Genomic DNA, 19,432 nt, shown 5'->3' on the forward strand with positions numbered 1-19,432 from the left:
GTTAGCTGTCTTTCCAAGAAAATAGTGTTCTTAGCAGTCAGCGAAATTATAGTTGTAAATTAGGTCAGATGAAGGATTTATATTATTGCTATTCAAGGTGTTAATATCTAATATCATTGAAGGACGAGGTAAGACGATCAGGACATTAACGAGATGAAAGTATGTCATTGCAGAATAACCGTAAAATAAAACAGCAAAAAAAAAATGAAAGTAACAATGAAGGCAAGGCCTTGTAAAAGGGGAAAGGAAGAACAGAGTAAAAGAAAAAACGAAGGAGAAAGAGTAAATGTGAGATGAGGTTGTGAATAAAGAAAGTAGTGTGTTTGTAATCTTGTGTGTACACCACCACAATTAGATTTTTTGTAATATATAGAATTCAGAAAATTAGAAGAAACTTTTAAACTAACTATTAACAGTAGAAGTCAACGTCTTTGCTCAACTGTTAGAAGAAGGATAAAAACGAATATAGCTTAATTAATTTGAAGTTCCAAGTTTTGTCGTGCTGACGAGTCTAAAAGGAGGACGAAATAGTACTTTTGCGACTACCAGTGACTTTCAGAACTTTATCTCATGGAAATGTAAAAAGAAAAAGAATTATTTAGAAATATACTTTTAACTGTTTAATATAACATAAATAAAAATTCCTTAACGTGCTTAAAGCCAAAAGTGATTCTTTCCCCAACTTTAATAGCAGTCAACCACGTGTTCGTATACAGTTGATACTGCTCAATGGCATACTGGATAATTTTGTTTAATTGCATAACTTCCAAAACCATAAACCATTTAGCATCTAATTTTAGGTGAAATTTGTTGGCTAACTACATATGCAAATACAATGAGATTCCAATTAATTGCATGAAATCTTAAAGATCTTTAGCAGCAAAAGTAAACGGACAAAATATTGCTTAAAATTGATCGTTTGTTTCGATATGAATAAAGTGATTCTGGAACCTTCTGTTTTCATGATTAGTTAAAATGACAGTTGTCAATACTTCATGTTTTATGAACAATGGATATCAAGAGTCAAATGTATTCAAATAACAATTGTTCCCAATAAATTTGATATCTACAAGTATTCACAACTTTTAGTTTCATTTTATTGTGTGTATGTGTGTGTCTACGTATGTACGCATAAATACATACACGTAAATAAATATGTGTGTGTATGTCTGTGTGTGCGCACGCGTATATTTATACATACATACTTATATAGATACATACATACATGTTTGTATGTATGTATGCATACATGTATATACGTACGTATTTATGTATCTGTATATTCTATTCTGTTTTTAATTATTTGAGCTGGTTTCTAGCAACGATACAAAGCTCCATCGTTGGAATGTAGATGACAAACACAAATTCATATTTTAAACTTGAGAAAAGTCTCTGTGTGTGTGTGTGTGTGTGTGTGTGTGTGTGTGTGTGTGTGTGTGTGTGTGTGTGTGTGTGTGTGTGTGTGTGTGTGTGTGTGTGTGTGTGTGTGTGTGTGTGTGTGTGTGTGTGTGTGTGTGTGTTGTGAATACCGGAACAAGACATTTGTATTTCACAGCATTCATCAAAATTAGTCTTGGCGAAGAATATTTCACCAAAAGTGTTCAATAAATGTTTACATTAGTTCTAAATTATTTGAGGTAACAACATTAAGTCTATATCGTTACCAAATAAGCGAGGGGAAAATCGACTTCTGAAGTACGATACAAAGAAAATATGAGTGGTCCTGCTCCAAAGTAAGTCGTCCATTACAAAATGTTCTGTTTAAAAAGTTTTATCTTTCGTCAGGCGGCGTTAAAAAAGGATCTCGTTCCTCTGCGACAAGCTATCAGTTACGTGGTTAGATGTAAAACTACCCAGAATAGACGAATGTATAGAAAAAGAAACCCATTTTATATCGAACAGGTTGAAACAATCTTTCGAGGAAAAGTTACCACAAATTGTTTAACATAGAATTAACTTACTAAAATTTTTACATATTTTTTAACATACGTACTTCACAGAATTAGCCTAATATATGACCTTTTTCTTTCACATCCACGTGCACGCGCGCACATAGCGTGCAGGAGAGAATGAGAATAGTAATGATGTCGTTCCATCAAAACGGTATAGGCTGTTAAGCATACCATGTACTAACTTTAAAATAATCTCGAAAAGGATTATTTAGGTTAGTGACTGTAAAATTCGTAACCTTTCACTCAAAGTTTGTAGACTTCTGACCATGTTAAATATCACTGTTTATCGAAAATATTGAAAAACAACAAACTAACATTTTTGAGTCTATTTTTGTTCAAGCCTCGAACCTCTACTATTGAATATTGTATAAAAGGAATGTTGGAGATTAACACCACTGTAAGATAATTTGACCACGAAATATACATGTGTGTGTGTGTGCGTGTATACCTCACTATTCTGAGAGGCAACATTTTGTTAGCTACGTGGCCTTTCACTGGATTTTGTTATCATCTTGTATTTCTGTGCTCGCTAACACGATAGATGAGAGGAATCATCTGTTTCGTAGAAAATCTTGGTTTATCTCTTGATATGCGTCAACCTTTGTCTGCAAATGCAGTTAACTAAGAAAATATTAATTCAAAGAGAAAGATTTGAACACTCTCTGTTCTAATCTACTTCCTCTTTTCCACTCCCTATCAGTCATCGTTCGTCCTTAACGATTCAAAAAGAAAGTATGTTTTTGTGACTTAGTCAGTAAGAGAAAGATAACCTCATGCTTCCCTAGAAACATTTCAGTAAGCGGAATAAAACTACTTTCGTCCCCTCTCCCGAGATGCTGCTCTAAAATTTGAAGGTTCAAATGAACCTTGAAACTTTCTATTAAATCTTTTCAATAAAGATAAGAATATCGAGTGAAATTTAAAGCTGTAATTTTCCCCCTTTTGTTTTTTTTAGAAATATATGATTATTATAAAATATAAGCAAAGTAGACAGATTTTGTGTATGATTATGAATGCATGGTTGATTGAATATGATAACTGATCTCAATGGCTGAGAAGACTACTGGTAAACTTTTATATGCACCAGAATGACCAAACAGCAATACACTTATACAAATCAACGAGAAGCTTGTGAAACTATCTTTCCTAGTAGTTTTTACAGCGAAATTTCAAACACTATCAAAATCAATACTCAGTTTCGCTAAATTATCACGTTGAGTTTCAGACAAGCTAGACCGTATTTTTTATTTAATAAATTTCAGTTTGCTAAAATATCTTTCTGTTGATGCTTCTGTATCTGAAGTTGTCAACAATATTCTCAAATTAAACATATAAAAATATCTCAAAGTTTGGAGCAAAATAAATTTAACAATTCGATAGGTTTCAGTTCTAGTTTTTCAAAATCTGATTGATACATTGACTATAAACACCGCTTATATGTTGCAAAATATTCATCGTTCGAACCTGCAGGATATTAGTGCGCTCACTCTGTCGCTGTTTTTTTCCTACCTAAGTTTCAGACTGCAAGCTATTTCCACAATAAATCAAAATTGTCAGACATTAAAACCTTTACTTAATCCTACAATAATATAACCAATCATAACATAACACATAGAAGTAGATTTCTTCTTGTTAATATCTCGTGCTTTATTCATTTCTGCCATGCTGACATCAAGTGTAATGTCGTCGTGGACTATTCTTCGCTTTCTCACTCACACTTCTATGCATATAACAGAGTTTGATTTCTATCTCAAGATCTGCATTGACGTCTTTAGCTTTATTCCAGGTGCTCTCCTAGTTGTTTCGTAACTGAAGCTTCAAGGAGAGTTTCAGTGCTAGATACCTCCACATTCAATGTGGTAACTCTAACTTCAGTGAGCTAGTTGCAAATATCTGTTGAAGCCAATATTCCATATGAAACATCCGACATTAATACACAAATGAAAAGTTTTCGGTATATTCAAATTGTTCCATAAAGATCCTGTCTTTTCCATAAAGATCTAAAAGATTTTGCAAAGCTAACTTAATGTTAAGATGAGATACAAAAGGTTATATATATTGAAATCTATCAAACCTCTTGGGTTATGACATGCTATATAGGGAACAATTTATTCGGTCTTTAAGTAAATTCATTCATTTAGGGGAGGAACTATGCAAGTTATAAACCCTTTTAATTGTTCGTACATACGTTATGGCTTTTGGTATACACTTAGCTGCATCGTTTCCACACAAATTGGAAATATGACAGTCATACAACACACAAGGAACAGAATAACGTGTCATACATTTCAAAACATATATTTTCATGAATATACTAAACTAACCTAATCTGAAGACTGATTTGTATTTCAGTACTTTTCGTTTCGGAAATATCATTCAAAACTTCTGTGGAATGGAACATAATTCGAGCAATTTTAGATGCTCGAATGTTTAAAATATTAATCTGACATACATAAAAATAAAATTCCGAAATTGAACACATCGAATAATCTGTTAAAAGGCATTATTGTTGCACAGGTCAAAGTGGTAAGTTGGCAGATTCGTTAGCGCGCCGGGCAAAATGCTTAGCAGAATTTCGTCCGTTCTTTACATTCTGAGTTGAAATTCCGCCAAGATCGACTTTGCCTTTCATTCTTACGGTGGTCGATAAAATAAGTACCAGTTGAGCACTGGGGTTGATGTAATCAACTTAGACCCTTTCTCAAAATTGCTGGCCTTGTGCCAGACTTTGAAACCAATATTACACAGGTAGAAATGATCCGCTCGTTTCATAGAAGACATGTATCAATATAAACTCCGCCCAAAAGAAAATAGACACGAGGAGCTAAATATTTGCTTTTTGCCAATCTTTGTAAATTAATGGTTTCTAATTTTGGCACAAGACATTAATTTTGAGGAAGGAAGATTAGTTGATTACATCAACTCCAGTACTTAAATGGTATTTTATTTTATCCATCTCAAAGGGATGACAGGCAAAATTGACATTAGTGGGATTTAAACCCAAAACGTGAAAGAACCGGGTGAAATAACGTAAAGTCTTTTATCCGACAGTCTAAAGTCTCTGCCATCTACCGTCCTTAGCCATTATAAAATAGTACAATGAAAAAAGACTGTGAGATTGTTGTTTTTGTCGGGGGAGGGACCCGTAATATATTCAAAGGCATCTCCGATGCGCTTCGGTCCCGGGCTGATGTACTAGTTAAAACCACCGTCTTATTGGCCTTGAGTAATACCCATAAGATCTTTGCATGGTCTTTGAGACTGATGAAAGGGAGGAAGAGTGAAAGAAATCACAACTCGTTGGTAGAAAATAATGCATTAGGATAAAAAGTTATCCTTTGATGCAGAACCTGAACAGAATGTTTGTAACATGGTGGATTCCGCTAAGGGCATCTAAAGGCCATGTGATGGTGTTAAACTGGGCGACGCATTCAGCCTCCTAGCCGGATGAGTGTATTGTTAATGTATATCGAAAATAAATTCAAGAATAATTTCAGATAACGATTCTGACGTGAAAGATACATATTGGCCATACATTAACAGCCTTTGTACGTTATTGAATGGCTGACATGTGTCTTCCACGTTGCAATCGTTTTAGTTTCGACACACAGTCGCAGATCAAATCACTTGGCTAGTAATTACACCTCCGTACCTTTAAATACTTCAGAGAGACGTGAGCAACTACTCTGTTATTGATCAATTGATCAGTTTCGATGCCAATGCATGGTATTTAGCACCACTAAATGAGTCCTTCTTTTAGGAAACTAGTAAGATTCGTTAATAGGATATAAGATTCATTAATAAGATACCACATGCTGATTACATATGTTTACATAATTTTTAATCGCAGATGTACCAAGTGATAGTGAACAAAACTGAAAGCCTAATGAGAATCGTCTCCATGTCTATGTTGTTGAAGTCGGTGTATTTACAGCTATAGCATTAGCTTTCTAACAGGATACACTTCTCACCTTCAAATTTTTGTAAGCACACGGGAAGCCCGAGAATGTTTTTAATCCCACGCTTGCATATTTTTCATATTTTACTATGATAAAATATATTTAATGTTTCAACCTTAATTTAACCCTCGCCGACGAGAAATGAAACGTACATTCAAGTGTTGACTATACCGCTTTGGGTTTCTTTTTTGTTTTGTTTTTAAATAAATGAATGATCGGAAATCTCTTCTATTAGGATAAGAGTAGCTCAAGTATTTGTATACAGTAAGTGAGAAAGAGAGGTGGATAGAGGTGATGTATATACGCACGCGCGTATGTGTCTATGCGTGAGTGTGCGCGTTTTGTGTGTGTGTGTGTGTGTGTGTGTGTGTGTGTGTGCGTGTTTTGTATGTGTGTATGTGTGTGTTTGTGTGTGTTTTGCAGATGTACGAAGAAAGATTTTGATACTACAGACTATAAAACAGAGTACAAGGATGAATAACAATAGTGCATTATTGCTAAGTGGCTAAAATAAATCATCACATATCTATGACGGCGCAGCTCTCTCGCTATCTCTCTCTCTCATACACACACACACACACATACATGTGCGCACGCACACACACGTACACGCGCGCGCACAAGCAGACACACACACACGCACACATACAAACCAACACACACACATACACATACACATATACATAAACACGCATATCACATGACCACATTTTAGACAAAGTCGTCTGCTGGATACACAAACAATTATTCTCCTGAACGTTACACCATTTAGTCCACCTATGCACTATTTCCTGTTCTTTTCCCCTGATACCTTTATCACTACTCCAACGGTCGCTGCTTTTAATTTGTTGACTATCTGTTACCTCTACCCTGACACACTTGATATTATCATTAGTCTATTTGTCAGAGCTTTTTCGCCACACATTTTGTGACTTCTTCAATAATTATCTGTTGTTCGTGTCTCTTTTCTCCGATCTTGTCCTGTCTATCCTATCTTGTCTATGTTCACTTACCCTCTCTCCTAGGATAAGTAGACACTGCGGGAACTCAAGGAGGAGAAAAGTTCGTCAGTGCCATACCAACATGCTAAGCTAGTACATGGGGACACGACAAATAACATAGATGTTAGGATCTTATCGACACATAGAACAGACGCTACACTCAGACAGATTAAGGAAGCCATATAATAGAAAACAGACCGAGCCTCAACAGAAAATGTGAATGGAGTAATAACACGCCCCACTCCTCCCCACCACACAACCTGACTACTGAGGACAGAACAGGAAAAGCAAAGACACGAGTACAAACAGTGTACTATACAAACCCATATACATGCACACAAGACGCACATACACATACCAAACACATTGACATACACACAGATACAAACGCAAACGCATGCGCAGATAAGGATACGTACCACAGAAAGACAAAATAGAATAGACAGGAAGTGTTATTATATACATCGTTTTGTGTTGGTATAAAAGATGGGCTACAGCAAATATTTTGCTCGATACCATAGATTTGCTTGTCAGTTGTTTGATCTTAACCAGTTGAGCATGTCCCTTAGTGGCTGACGGTATGTGCATCTCTGATCACGAGCAGAAGTAGTGGGGGAGCATCATAGCTATATGTTGAGAGGAATTCTTTAGGGTTTGAATAATTCACCTTTGGAAACATGGGTGTCTCGTTCAACATCCTTAAACAACCCTTATTCAGGGACCTTTTGAGCAGGATGGGCTACTCGACCAGCAGAAAATTCTTACTGGGCCCCACCTGCAAGGTTATGCGCTGTTTATCTTAATATGAGATCACCATGTCGCGCACATTATGGTTGTGTTGCATGTGCCTCGTGTACTCTTAACAGACGGGTAGTCATGATGGGTATATTTTACCCCAGTTTCACTTTGATAGCATGCACTGCTCTCTCACTCAATAATAATAATAATAATAATAATAATAATAATAAAAATAATAATAATAATTTCCTTTTACTCTTTAACTCCGTTATTGGACTACGGCCATGTTACAGCAATATCTTTAAGCGTATAGTTGATCATATTGATCCCACTTGTAGAATTGTACTTATTTAATTGGCCTCGGAGGGGCGAAATTCAATGTCAGCTAGTGTAACATTTGAACTGAGGGAAAAAGGTCACTACTATCTATAATGTTCACATGCAACTGTGCTGCTGCTCTGATGTTCTACAAACAAATAAACAAATACCACAACATACTGTGTCCGAAATTCTGCCGTTTCTGCCTTCCATTAATTTCCATCATACTATACACAATCTTCGATGAACAGAAAAAGAAGGTGAGAGACAGAGTCATCAAAGTTGCTTATTCAAAAAATATTAAGAGCAAAACTAAAATAGACGCCATGGCGATGCCTCAGCATGACCACAGATGTACGGTCGAAAGTAATACAAAGATTGAATAAACTCTAGGGACAGGGTGTAGAAATGTAAACACTGGATAAAATGTCCAGTAGAATTTTGAGTTATATCTGACTGCACAAGCGCATGTAATTTCAAAATTTTCAGTTTATGAAATAATATCAGTGAAGATTAGTTTTCAATATCAGTAAAATAATATCAGTGAAGATTAGTTTTCAATATCAGTGAAGATTAGTTTTCAATATCAGTAAAATAATATCAGTGAAGATTAGTTTTCAAATATGCATGTTTTTCTGCATGGAATGTAATATGACTGATAATATAAATTAAAGAATTATTAGTTGGAAGAAATTAATATTCGTGTAATTATACATTCATATATAAACATATACATATGTTTATGTACGTGTGTGCTTATGTGTGTGTGTGTGTGTGTGTGTGTGTGTGTGTGTGTGTGTGTGTGTGTGTGTGTGTGTGTGTGTATGTGTGTGTGTGTGTGTGTGTGTACAGACACTCTCATATACGTATTCTTTCATAGTTTCAGCCACTCGGCTGTGTCAATGCTGTGGCACCACCATGTTGCCAACATTAGCTTGGCGCTAATTAAATATGATATACGTGTATGTGTGTGTATGTTTATCTATCAATCTATCTATATATGTGTGTGTGTGTGTGTATACATACATACATATATACATACATACGTATCTATATGTATAGATGTATACATATATATATATATGACTGAAACAAATAAAAGAATATATGTGTGTATGTGTGTCTATGTATGTATATATGTATAATATATAATATACATATAATGTGTAATACACATATAATAACATTTATAATATACATAATAATATATAATATATATAATTTATAGATAGATAGATAGATAGATGCCTATAAATATATACACATAACATATGCACACCACATTGAGGAAATTATTACACTCTCTTGCTCTCTGATGTGAAGAGAACGTGTCGGTGACACAATGTTCTTATAATACGAAGCTTTGCGTTCACTCGAGAACAATCTCTGTACAATAATTGATGGGTGTTTGTGGTCTGGAATACTCTTTATTACCTTGAAATGGAACTTTTATCCAGTTATCAAAACTTGAATCATAGGATCGTATTACTCTACTACAAACTCTGCCTTTCGAACATTCTAGCATCTTAAGACATCGAATTGATTATAATGCTGTTAATTAGACGCGAATTTTTCTGCGCAGTCAAAACGTTTCATCTCTCACCTAACTCAGTTTAGTGAGTAAACGAAACCATATTCCCTGATATTCCCTTACGCAATTAACATCGTTATTCAACAGACAAAAATAAAAAAATTTGGTAGGAGGCATTCACCCACCACCACACCGCGATGAAAGGGTCTGTTTATGGTCACTTAACCAGCTAGAAATAGCCGCCAAATGTTCCCCAGGTCATATCTCATGGTCTTTATTAAGGAAGGACACACTGAATTATGTAAAAGATACTCACAAAATAATGCTTATAAAAAGATATGCGTAAGAAGATCGTGACTGGAACGCTTTAAATCATAGGATTTCCCAATCAACACTGACCAGAGAACTACGTGCAATAACAATATTTGGAAGATTACCATCGCTCTGCAAGTTTTCTCGTTTGACGGAAGTTGCTCTGGCTCCTAGAAAAGAGGATCCAACACATACTCCAAGCGAGAAAAATTCTAGAAACAATTCATTTTGAAAAAGACATGTAGTTGTGACGTGTATTATTCTGAAAAAGTGATTTTGGTCTGGTTCTTATTCTCATTATGTTCTCCAATCTTTCTCTCTTTACGGTACCAACACACATTCATAGAAACAAGTGTACCACCCTTGAGAAGAGAAACTCTTTTCATCTCGTTATTGACTTTTTGCTCTCCCTTCCATAATATCAAAAACATACGAGACAATCTTAAAAGATCGCTTATTATATTGGTTTCAAATTTTGACACAAGGCCAGCAATTTCGGAGGTGTAGAGTTAGTCGATTACGTCGACCCTAGTGTTCATCTGGTACTTCTTTTACCGACCCCGTAAAGATGAAAGGCAAAGTTGACATCGGCGGGATTTGAACTCGGAACGCAAAGACGAACGAAATGTCGCTAAGCATTTTGCCTGGCATGCTAATGATTCTGCCATTTCGCCGCCTAATGATCGCCTATTATATCACTTGAAATATCTTGCCAATATAAGCGTTTATCCTCTAGTGTGGAATTCGATTTGGCCAAATCTATCGGAAATTTCCTCTCCTATCGCATACAGGTGATCCCTCAATCTTGGAAATTTCGATGAAACTGTTCGCGGGGAAAGCCTAGTGGAAAAATTGAAATTCATATCTCGCGTATTGGAATTTTCTCGCCAGACTGTTCTAGAACAGCATGACATATTTTACCACGTGTTGTAAGGTCCCTTACCCACAAAACTTTGCATCAACCATTTCTCCTCAAACTCTATCACCAAAATTATAACTTTGTGAATCTACCTTATGTTCTCTTAGAGACATCAATATAAAGAGATATGCGCGAAACAATTTCACCTCATTAGTTTAGAAGAGGTTTGGGCACTTTTCTTCTCCCTAAAATGTAATTAAAATATACACATTCCTATATGATTTTTAAAACATGTATTACCTGTTTTTTTTAAACAATAGGCAATAAATAGGTTTCCAGCAGTTAATAACTGATTCCTTACATTGTGATTGTGAGAATGACAAGAGTTATCTGCTCACTTTAGTTTTGAAAGCCTGCATCTCGTCGACCGAGACGGCTCTGTCGATCTTCATACTGCGATGATAGCATTGCTCTGCGTTCTGATAGACTGTGACAGTTATGCACTTTGTGAAGTACTTTGACAACAGCAATCTATCTTCCAAGATATTAGCTTTTGATAATGTGTTATTTTCTTGCAATATTCACTCCGCCAACTTCAATAACTTAATGAATTAATTATGTTTTGTGAGGTATTCATCTGTAAGAGGCAGATAAATTTGGATTGCTTCGGATTTGTTCTTCGTAAACTTTGACTCTTCCTTTTTTTCAGCTTGCCATTTTTAAAACGCCACAAGCCTCTGTGCAGCTTTATAACAGAGAGATATGTTCATCCTACATCAGCTTTCTGTTTATGGTTACACCTAGAATGTAGTTTTTTTTTTCATTGATAACCTATAATTCACAAAGTGTATGCAAAATTTGATAAGTTTCTTTCGTTTTATTTCGATATTACTTTACAATCGTCTCTCCAGATTTTCACTTTACTGACAAGTATATTATGAAGTTAATTGCAGTCGCACTGGTCTCTCCTGTGGATCTTTTCAGAGTACTGAGCATGGAATCGTTAGTGAAGAGGTAAAGTTTATCTTCACAAACGTTGACAAGACCATCTATGAATACTGAAAATAAAAATGGCGTAAGAATTGAACTGATGTATTAATGATTCATTTGAAACGGTTACCTTAATGGATCTCCAATTAAGATAGCTTTAAAGCCGTTTTACCAGTTTATCACCTATTTCCTTGGATTCCAATTTAGTGCAAAGTTAGTTGGGCCAAAGGCTCTGTGAAAAGCTCCTTTCACATCTAGGACCATGACACATGACTTTTAACCTACGTGAAGCTAGTTAGAAAAGAATAGTCAGAAAATCTGCTGTGTTATGGTTTGGTCGGAAGCCGCATTGACTTTTAGAGGTAAGATGATGCTTTGGTAAATAGCTTTTGTTACTTTCATGATGATGTTAATAGAAGAGTAATTTGATGGATAGGTTCGAGAATGCTTCGTATGTATAGGAATCTAATAAGCAGTTTTCAAATACACCACATGTGAAGCAAAGGTGAAATCAGAATCACAGGGGTTTGGCTAGTTTTGTGCAACATTTCTTCAGAATTCTAGCGGGAATCAGATTAGACACCTGTGGTATATCAGTTTGAGTTCCTGCATTAGCTTCATGATAATTTTTGGGTTGAAAACTACTGTCTTTAGTAATATATGAGAAGAGTGCTTGTTTAATGGTAGTTGGTTGTCAATGTTACGTTCTCGATACTTCTCTGTAAAGCCTATATACATACCGACTTGGTACGGACGATATTTATCGACTTCCATTTTAACGGTAAAAACCTACTGCTTTCTATAAATGTTTAAGCGCCTTATTGGGCATCTAACTGATACGTATCTAATTTTTTTCCCTCAGATTTGTAGTTTAATATTGTCAACTGTGTTTGGGTAGTCAAGGACTTCACTTCGCAACTGTGAATGTTCGAGATCGGTCCCGCTGTATTCACTTTGGGCAAGTATCTTCTGCTATAGCCTCGAGTCGATCAAAGCCTTATGAAAGACATTTTGAGGGCGGAGATTATGTGGAAGCTTGACAGAGAGACCATTCTTGTTCTTTGATAGTAAACATAATTTTTCATTGAGCTTAACGCTACTGAGGTGAAACTAAATCTCAACTGCACCGATCTCCGCAATCTAGAAAAGCCTACGAAGAGCTTACGTGCTTCCCCCTTTTCTGGCGATTAAAAATTGAGAAGAAAAATGGTATCAAACAATCATAACAATGAGCTGTTTGAAACGCTTCACACTTCCCCTATTTCATAAATATTAGCAAAATCGGCATTTTCAATTTATATATATATATATATATATATATATATATATATATATATATATATATATATATATATATATATTGTGCGTATGTGGATTTATATTTTGCCTGAAAGCGATTAACTTTTTCCATATTTTAAATACGTTTTGCAAATGCTAAATATTTTAATGTTACATGCTTATATCTTAAAAGTATTATTTAGAATCAGATTTATATATGTCTGTTTATATATGACACAGTGATATCACAAATCATCTGAAATTTTAAAATCATTTCAAACTGTTGAATGAATACAGTGCAATGTATTAAATTTCGAATCCCCTGATTGAAAATATTCAAATACTTTCACACGATACTCAGATGATTACATGCTATTTATGAGTCACGTTTGAACCACATCATCTTCTGCACTCTGTCCTTTAGTTCTAATTTTATCAAATTCGCAAAAACTAGCTGATTAATGTAATCTTTCAGAATAACCTTCAATATATTCGGCTAGATTCTAATGTGATAAGAATATGGCAATTATCAATTCCTATTGGGGAATGACTGATGACATTATCACAGGTCTTATATTACTAAAATTCATTATTTCAAATTCTAGAAGGTTTCACAGTTACCGAAACTTCTCGAATAACCGCCATATCTCCATCATATCTGAGCCATCAAGTAGAAGTTTGTTGTTGTAATTGCCACCATGTTGTACAAATGTAGTTGCACGCGATCTTTTCTCTCATAGATACTATACCCAACTGAACTGATAAACTGTTTCATCAAACTAGCAGTTACTTTAAACAGCCTTGGTCATGAGATCACGCAAAATGCACGCAATAATATTAGCATAACATTGATTTCACAGGCAATGTTGTGTGTGTGTGTGTGTGTGTGTGTGTGTGTGTTATTTCTTTACTACCTACAAGGGGCTACACACAGAGGGGACAAACAAGGACAGACAAACGGATTAAATTGATTATATCGACCCCAGTGCGTAACTGGTACTTATTTAATCGACCCTGAAAGGATGAAAGGCAAAGTCGACCCCGGCGGAATTTGAACTCAGAACGTAGCGGGCAGACGAAATACCGCTAAGCATTTCGCCCGGTGTGCTAACGGTTCTGCCAGCTCGCCGCCGTGTGTGTGTGTGTGTGTGTGTGTGTGTGTGTGTGTGTGTGTGTGTGTGTGTGTGTGTGTGTGTGTGTGTGTGTGTGTGCGTGCGTGCGTGCGTGCGTGCGTGCGTGTGTGCGTGCGTGCGTGCGTGCATGTGAGTTTGTGTGTGTGTGAATATACATATGTACGAGGGTCAAAAAGTAATGCCACTTTGTTTAGGATAGGTATAATTACCAACACAGGAACATGTAACACACATCAAAATGAAGCTGGTCCTCTGTGGATCACATCCCTACTTCTCAACATAGTCACTGTTTCTCCCAATAGCAATGTTCCACCTTCGAATGAGAGCATGTATCCCTGCCCCGTAAAATTCTGTTGACTGGAATTATGTTTGCCTCTCAAACCCTCTTCCATGGGGCCGAAGAGATGATAGTCCAGACGATGATAGTCCAGTGACGAGGAAGTGAAAACTGTAGTGAAGAAGTGGCTCTAAGAACAGTCAATAGAATTTTACGGAGCAGGGATACATGCTCTCATTCGAAGGTGGAACATTGCTATTGAGAGTAACGGTGACTATGTTGAGAAGTAGGGATGTGATCCACAGAGGACCAGCTTCATTTTGATGTGTGATACATGTTCCTGTGTTGGTAATTATACTTGTCCTAAACAAAATGGTATTACTTTTTGACTCACCCTTGTATATTCCTATTTTATTTTCCGTTTCTCCCCCGCCTTCTTTGCGGTCCCCTGTCTATCTTTTTTCCGCCCCTTACTAGCTTTCGTTCCGTCTCTCTTCTCACTCCCTTTGTTTCTTTCCCTCATCCTCTCTCTTGTCTCATTTCTCCTCAGCCTGTTTGTTCCCACGTGACTACAGACCATTTTTTTCTCACCTATGTTTTTTTTTCTGGACGCGACGCGCACTTAACTGGACGTCATTTTCTCTATTTTTTTTTTTTTTCTCTTCTATTATTTTCTTCCCTGGCGTTACCCATTACAATTTATCCCTGGCGTTACCCATTACAAACTAAATCAAACAGAATCTCAGTACTGCGAAATACTTGGAAAATGGCAAACGCCCTACAAGGGTCAGCGATCCTAATGTAGATACAAATTTAACCCATCAATGGAATTAAGCCAAAACAGAGGGTTTCATTATAGTAGCTCAGGATCAGTGTCTATCCACCAGAAACTATCAAGCGAAAATGGCTCTGGTGAAACCAGGTAAACAATTGACCACCTGATCTCTGGGTGTTCTTCGATAGCCTCAGATGAATATATTAATTGCTATGATAGGATTGGCCAGTATTTACACTGGATCATATGTAATTCCACGGCTTTAGAAGAGAGATGCCTGAAATTTTGAAGGGAGAGGGCTTGTCCATGTCATAGACTAGACCCTAGTATTTGATTGATATTCTGTTATTGACTCCGAAAAGAATGAAATGCAAATTTGACGTCAGCGGGATTTGAACTCAGAATGTAAAGAGCTGGAATGCAAGACCATATGGTTTTTAATGGTAAATAATAGGATATTCTTTAAAGTTTTAAACTTAGAAAGGAAACTTTAAAAGTAATTCAACAATTTGAAAGGCTACCTCTAGTTTCTAGTAATCTTTTATGGCTTCGTTACAGGTGAAAGGTCGGCACCCATGCCCCAAGGCCTCTAAGACCGGTTGAAGAAAGATTTTTTTTTTCAGCCTGGAGACATGGATCCACTGCTTACAAAATCTGTTAGAAGTCCCCTAGAATCATCTTGCATACACATAGCTAATAACGATTTCTATGATTGACACATGGCAAAAACAGGGGGATAATCGATTTAATATACTCTACCATATTATCGACTCTAGTGTTCTGGAGTGAGGAAGCAAAGTCTATATCAACAGAATTTATTCATTTAAAGGTATAGGAACGGATTTAAATACTGCAAAGTTTTTAGTCTAATGTCCTTTCATTCCTGTTCCTTCATCTCTTCTTCATTAAAACAGTAATTATAAGGTACAAGACCAGAAATGTATAAGGCTTATAATAATACGCTGCTTTTGTTGTCTCATCATCATCATCATCATCGTTGTCGTTATCACTTTCATCACCATCATCCTCATCGCCATCACCACGGCTATTTTTCCACGCTTACATCGGTTTGACGAGTCTTCTCCAGTACAGCCTCACCATCTGTTGTGGTATCGTTATGTCATTTGTGAGAATGAGCCTCTTAAGTGTAGCTTTCATAACTTTTTCCCATGCCTTCTTTGGTATTCTTCTTCTGCAGGTTCCTTCCACTTGGATTTATTGATACTTCTTTACCAGCGTTTCACCACATATCTGTACCAGCACAGTTTTCTCTCTTAAAAACTATAACTGATTCCCTATATACCCATTTTCCTTTCACCTAATTTCTCTTCTCTTCTCTATACTCTTTATACTCTTTAACATTACACATCCTCAGCATTCGATGTCAGTTATTCACAACCATGCAGTCGCTCACTTCGAGCTCATACATCCCACAACCCGCTCTTCACTCGGAGAGAAAATTCTTGAACTTGCCCCGTACCCCCATTCTCTTCGTATTCTGACTACTTTGATTTCACAACGCCCCACTCCACTGCTAATTAGGTTACTAGGTAACGGAAGCTATCAACTACATTTTAGGAAACCCTCCGAGCATTTGAAAAACGTATCCATGAACTCACCTTACTGTTTCTTTCTTTTTCTCTTTTTTCTTTTTTTTTTCACATGTTAATATCTGTAAAAGATTTCTTTTACCAAGAAAACGTAGAAAGTAAACATGTTTTGACCTTTATGCTTCTTCCCAGGATGTTAGCAGCATACGTACAGTGAATTTGAAGCTGTAATCGAACCGCTAGTCGGATCACCTCCAAAGTTAATAACGTAATAACGAAATTACACACCTTATTTATTTATTTATTTATTTATTTATTTATTTATTTATGTGTATGCTTCTTTGTTTATTCAGTATTTACTCGTTATGTTTCTTTTAAGGTGGAGATCTTGCACGTGTAGAACGTGCGGTATGTATGCTGAGTAATACAACGGCTATTGCACAGGCTTGGGCAAGACTTGATAGAAAGTTTGATTTGATGTATGCAAAGAGAGCGTTCGTCCATTGGTATGTTGGTGAAGGTATGTAATATTTTTGCTTAAATTTGTTCAGCTTATACGTACTAGTGGGTCCGCTCATGATACTCGGTTTTGGTTTCGTTGTTCTTGGATATGTATTCATCTTTTTAAAACAGTACTTTTAAAAAACTAATGTAGTTCCTGAAAGATATTCAGCCAACCGCCCTCAGCTATCCTCCCAGTATACAAGGAGGGTATGTACGTTCTCTTCTTTTCCTGCATTGTATGAACGTTTATATTTTCCGTGTGTGTGTGTTATGTTTCTGCATTATGTATAGTTTATACATGTTTCATTGTTTCTTACTTGCATGTGTAAACTTTATTTTGCTACAAATAAAGAACAGCGTAAACTGTAATGCGAACTGTCAAAAAAGTCACAACACACATACATGCATACATACATACATGCATACATACATACATACATACATACATACATACATACATACATAAGAACATTGTTATTATACAAAGGATTCGTTTAAAAGCATTACTTTGACTATGTCAGAGCTGATGAATAGTCCAACAAAAATTTCAGTTGTAATCTTCAGACAGGAGAACACACATCATATGTCTAAGTTTGGATCTTAATTAAACAACTTCAAAATTTAAGTGCAATGACAATGGCACTTGAAAAAGGTTTAAATAGAACTCATTCAAACTCCTTCCAATTCTCCACCGCACGTCGTTTGAGGATTAGAAGTAATAAAATAGACATAAGTTTTAATTCAACACTTAATTAAAAGCGTTTAGCGATTATATTATTTTCGTTGTCGTTGTTTAGCTCAAGATCAGCTCTGGTTGAGTCGGCTTTCATCAAAGTCTTTCTAGTCATGACTATCGTGTCTTTTATTCGGACAGCATAACTATGACAGCAGAATCCAATCTCAGTTGGAGGTGAATTGAAAGAGACTTAATTGCTATTACATATGGCTTTGTAGAACAGGAATGGAAGCTTTTTTAGAATCAAGGGTGAATTGCAGCTGCATAAGAGTCAGTGGTTGGGTGGAAAATCTGTTCTGGAAGGATTAATGACTCGTTAATTTCTATAAAGTGTTAAGTATACAACTTATATTAAATTATCGTTTTAGTCTTAAGGTTTAGAATATTTTATTCATGTGGGCTTTTAAAGGCTTCATCAAGTGATTTCAAATTAGCAATAGGGGAAGATGTCGCCCGTGGGCTATGTAGCGGCTCCCAAGCTGTCTCGAAAATGTTTCGCGTTTTTTTTTTCTTTTTCTTTATGTCAGACGACCACAGTAGATTGAGAAAACTTATAATGAATAAATTATTTTCGCACACGCCGATATACCCATGAAAAAAAAAAGAAAAGATACACGAATGTCATTCAGTCTTAATTCTCTTCGCTTATAAATATTTACCTCACTAAGAAATCGAATATTTCATATGTTTAAAGCCATTTTGTTTAATGCTCTCTGAATAAGATATGAACCCATAAATTCATGTTTATAATGTATGTTGTATATCTTGAAGTCTTGTGCTAGTCTTTAGGCATTCATTTTCATATCATATTGAGTAGAAGTAGGATCTGATGGTCGAAATTTTGGCGACGCAATTTCAGTTTCCGATTGAAGTCGGTATAATTTTCAATATATACAGGAAATACATTTCTCATTATGATTTCAATTTAATGTTTAAGGAATGGAAGAAGGCGAATTCAGTGAAGCGAGGGAAGACATGGCGACATTAGAAAAAGACTATGAAGAGGTTGGACATGAATCAGATTCAGATGAGGACGATGAAGAGGAGAATGAATTTTAAAAGTTGAAAAATAATGAAACGAATATATATATTTATTTAACTATTAGCTTATATATTTATTTAACTATTAACTTATATATTTATTTTAGTATTAACTTATTTATTTATTTATTTATTTATTAATTTATTACAAAATTCATTTCGCCAGTTTATTCTTGTATGTTTATTCATCTATTACTGTATTAATTATGAAATTCGTCTTTCTGTGTTTCTACTTTTCTATTTGTGAGTACATCCGTGTATTTTCTTCATAGTATTTATTAAATTTATTTATTCTTTCGTGATTCTATCAAACGGCCCCTTTCAATTTAAACTTGATTATTATTAGTTGACCCATAATAAATGGTAATATTTAACTATTGCTCTGAAATTCTTTGTTTCCCGCTTCCTATTCTGAAAATTGTATTAATAGATTTTAGGAAGATGCCACATAAATACACGCATATATTGAAGTAATTTT

General features: G+C 35.6%; 1 protein-coding gene across 1 annotated transcript in view; it reads left to right on the plus strand.

Annotated features, from left to right (window-relative positions):
- LOC106883886 (tubulin alpha-1C chain) overlaps positions 1 to 19,005 on the plus strand; it is a 58,260-nt gene extending 39,255 nt beyond the window's left edge. The window contains exons 7-8 of the mRNA XM_014935025.3: positions 17,053 to 17,193; positions 18,851 to 19,005. Of these exons, the coding sequence (XP_014790511.1) occupies positions 17,053 to 17,193; positions 18,851 to 18,972 (263 nt within the window). The 3' untranslated portion in view covers positions 18,973 to 19,005. The remainder of the gene's footprint in view (positions 1 to 17,052; positions 17,194 to 18,850) is intronic.
- The last annotated feature ends 427 nt before the right edge of the window (positions 19,006 to 19,432 follow it).

Source organism: Octopus bimaculoides, chromosome 1 (assembly GCF_046866305.1).
Source record: "Octopus bimaculoides isolate indiv1 chromosome 1, ASM4686630v1, whole genome shotgun sequence".
Lineage (NCBI taxonomy): Eukaryota > Metazoa > Mollusca > Cephalopoda > Octopoda > Octopodidae > Octopus > Octopus bimaculoides.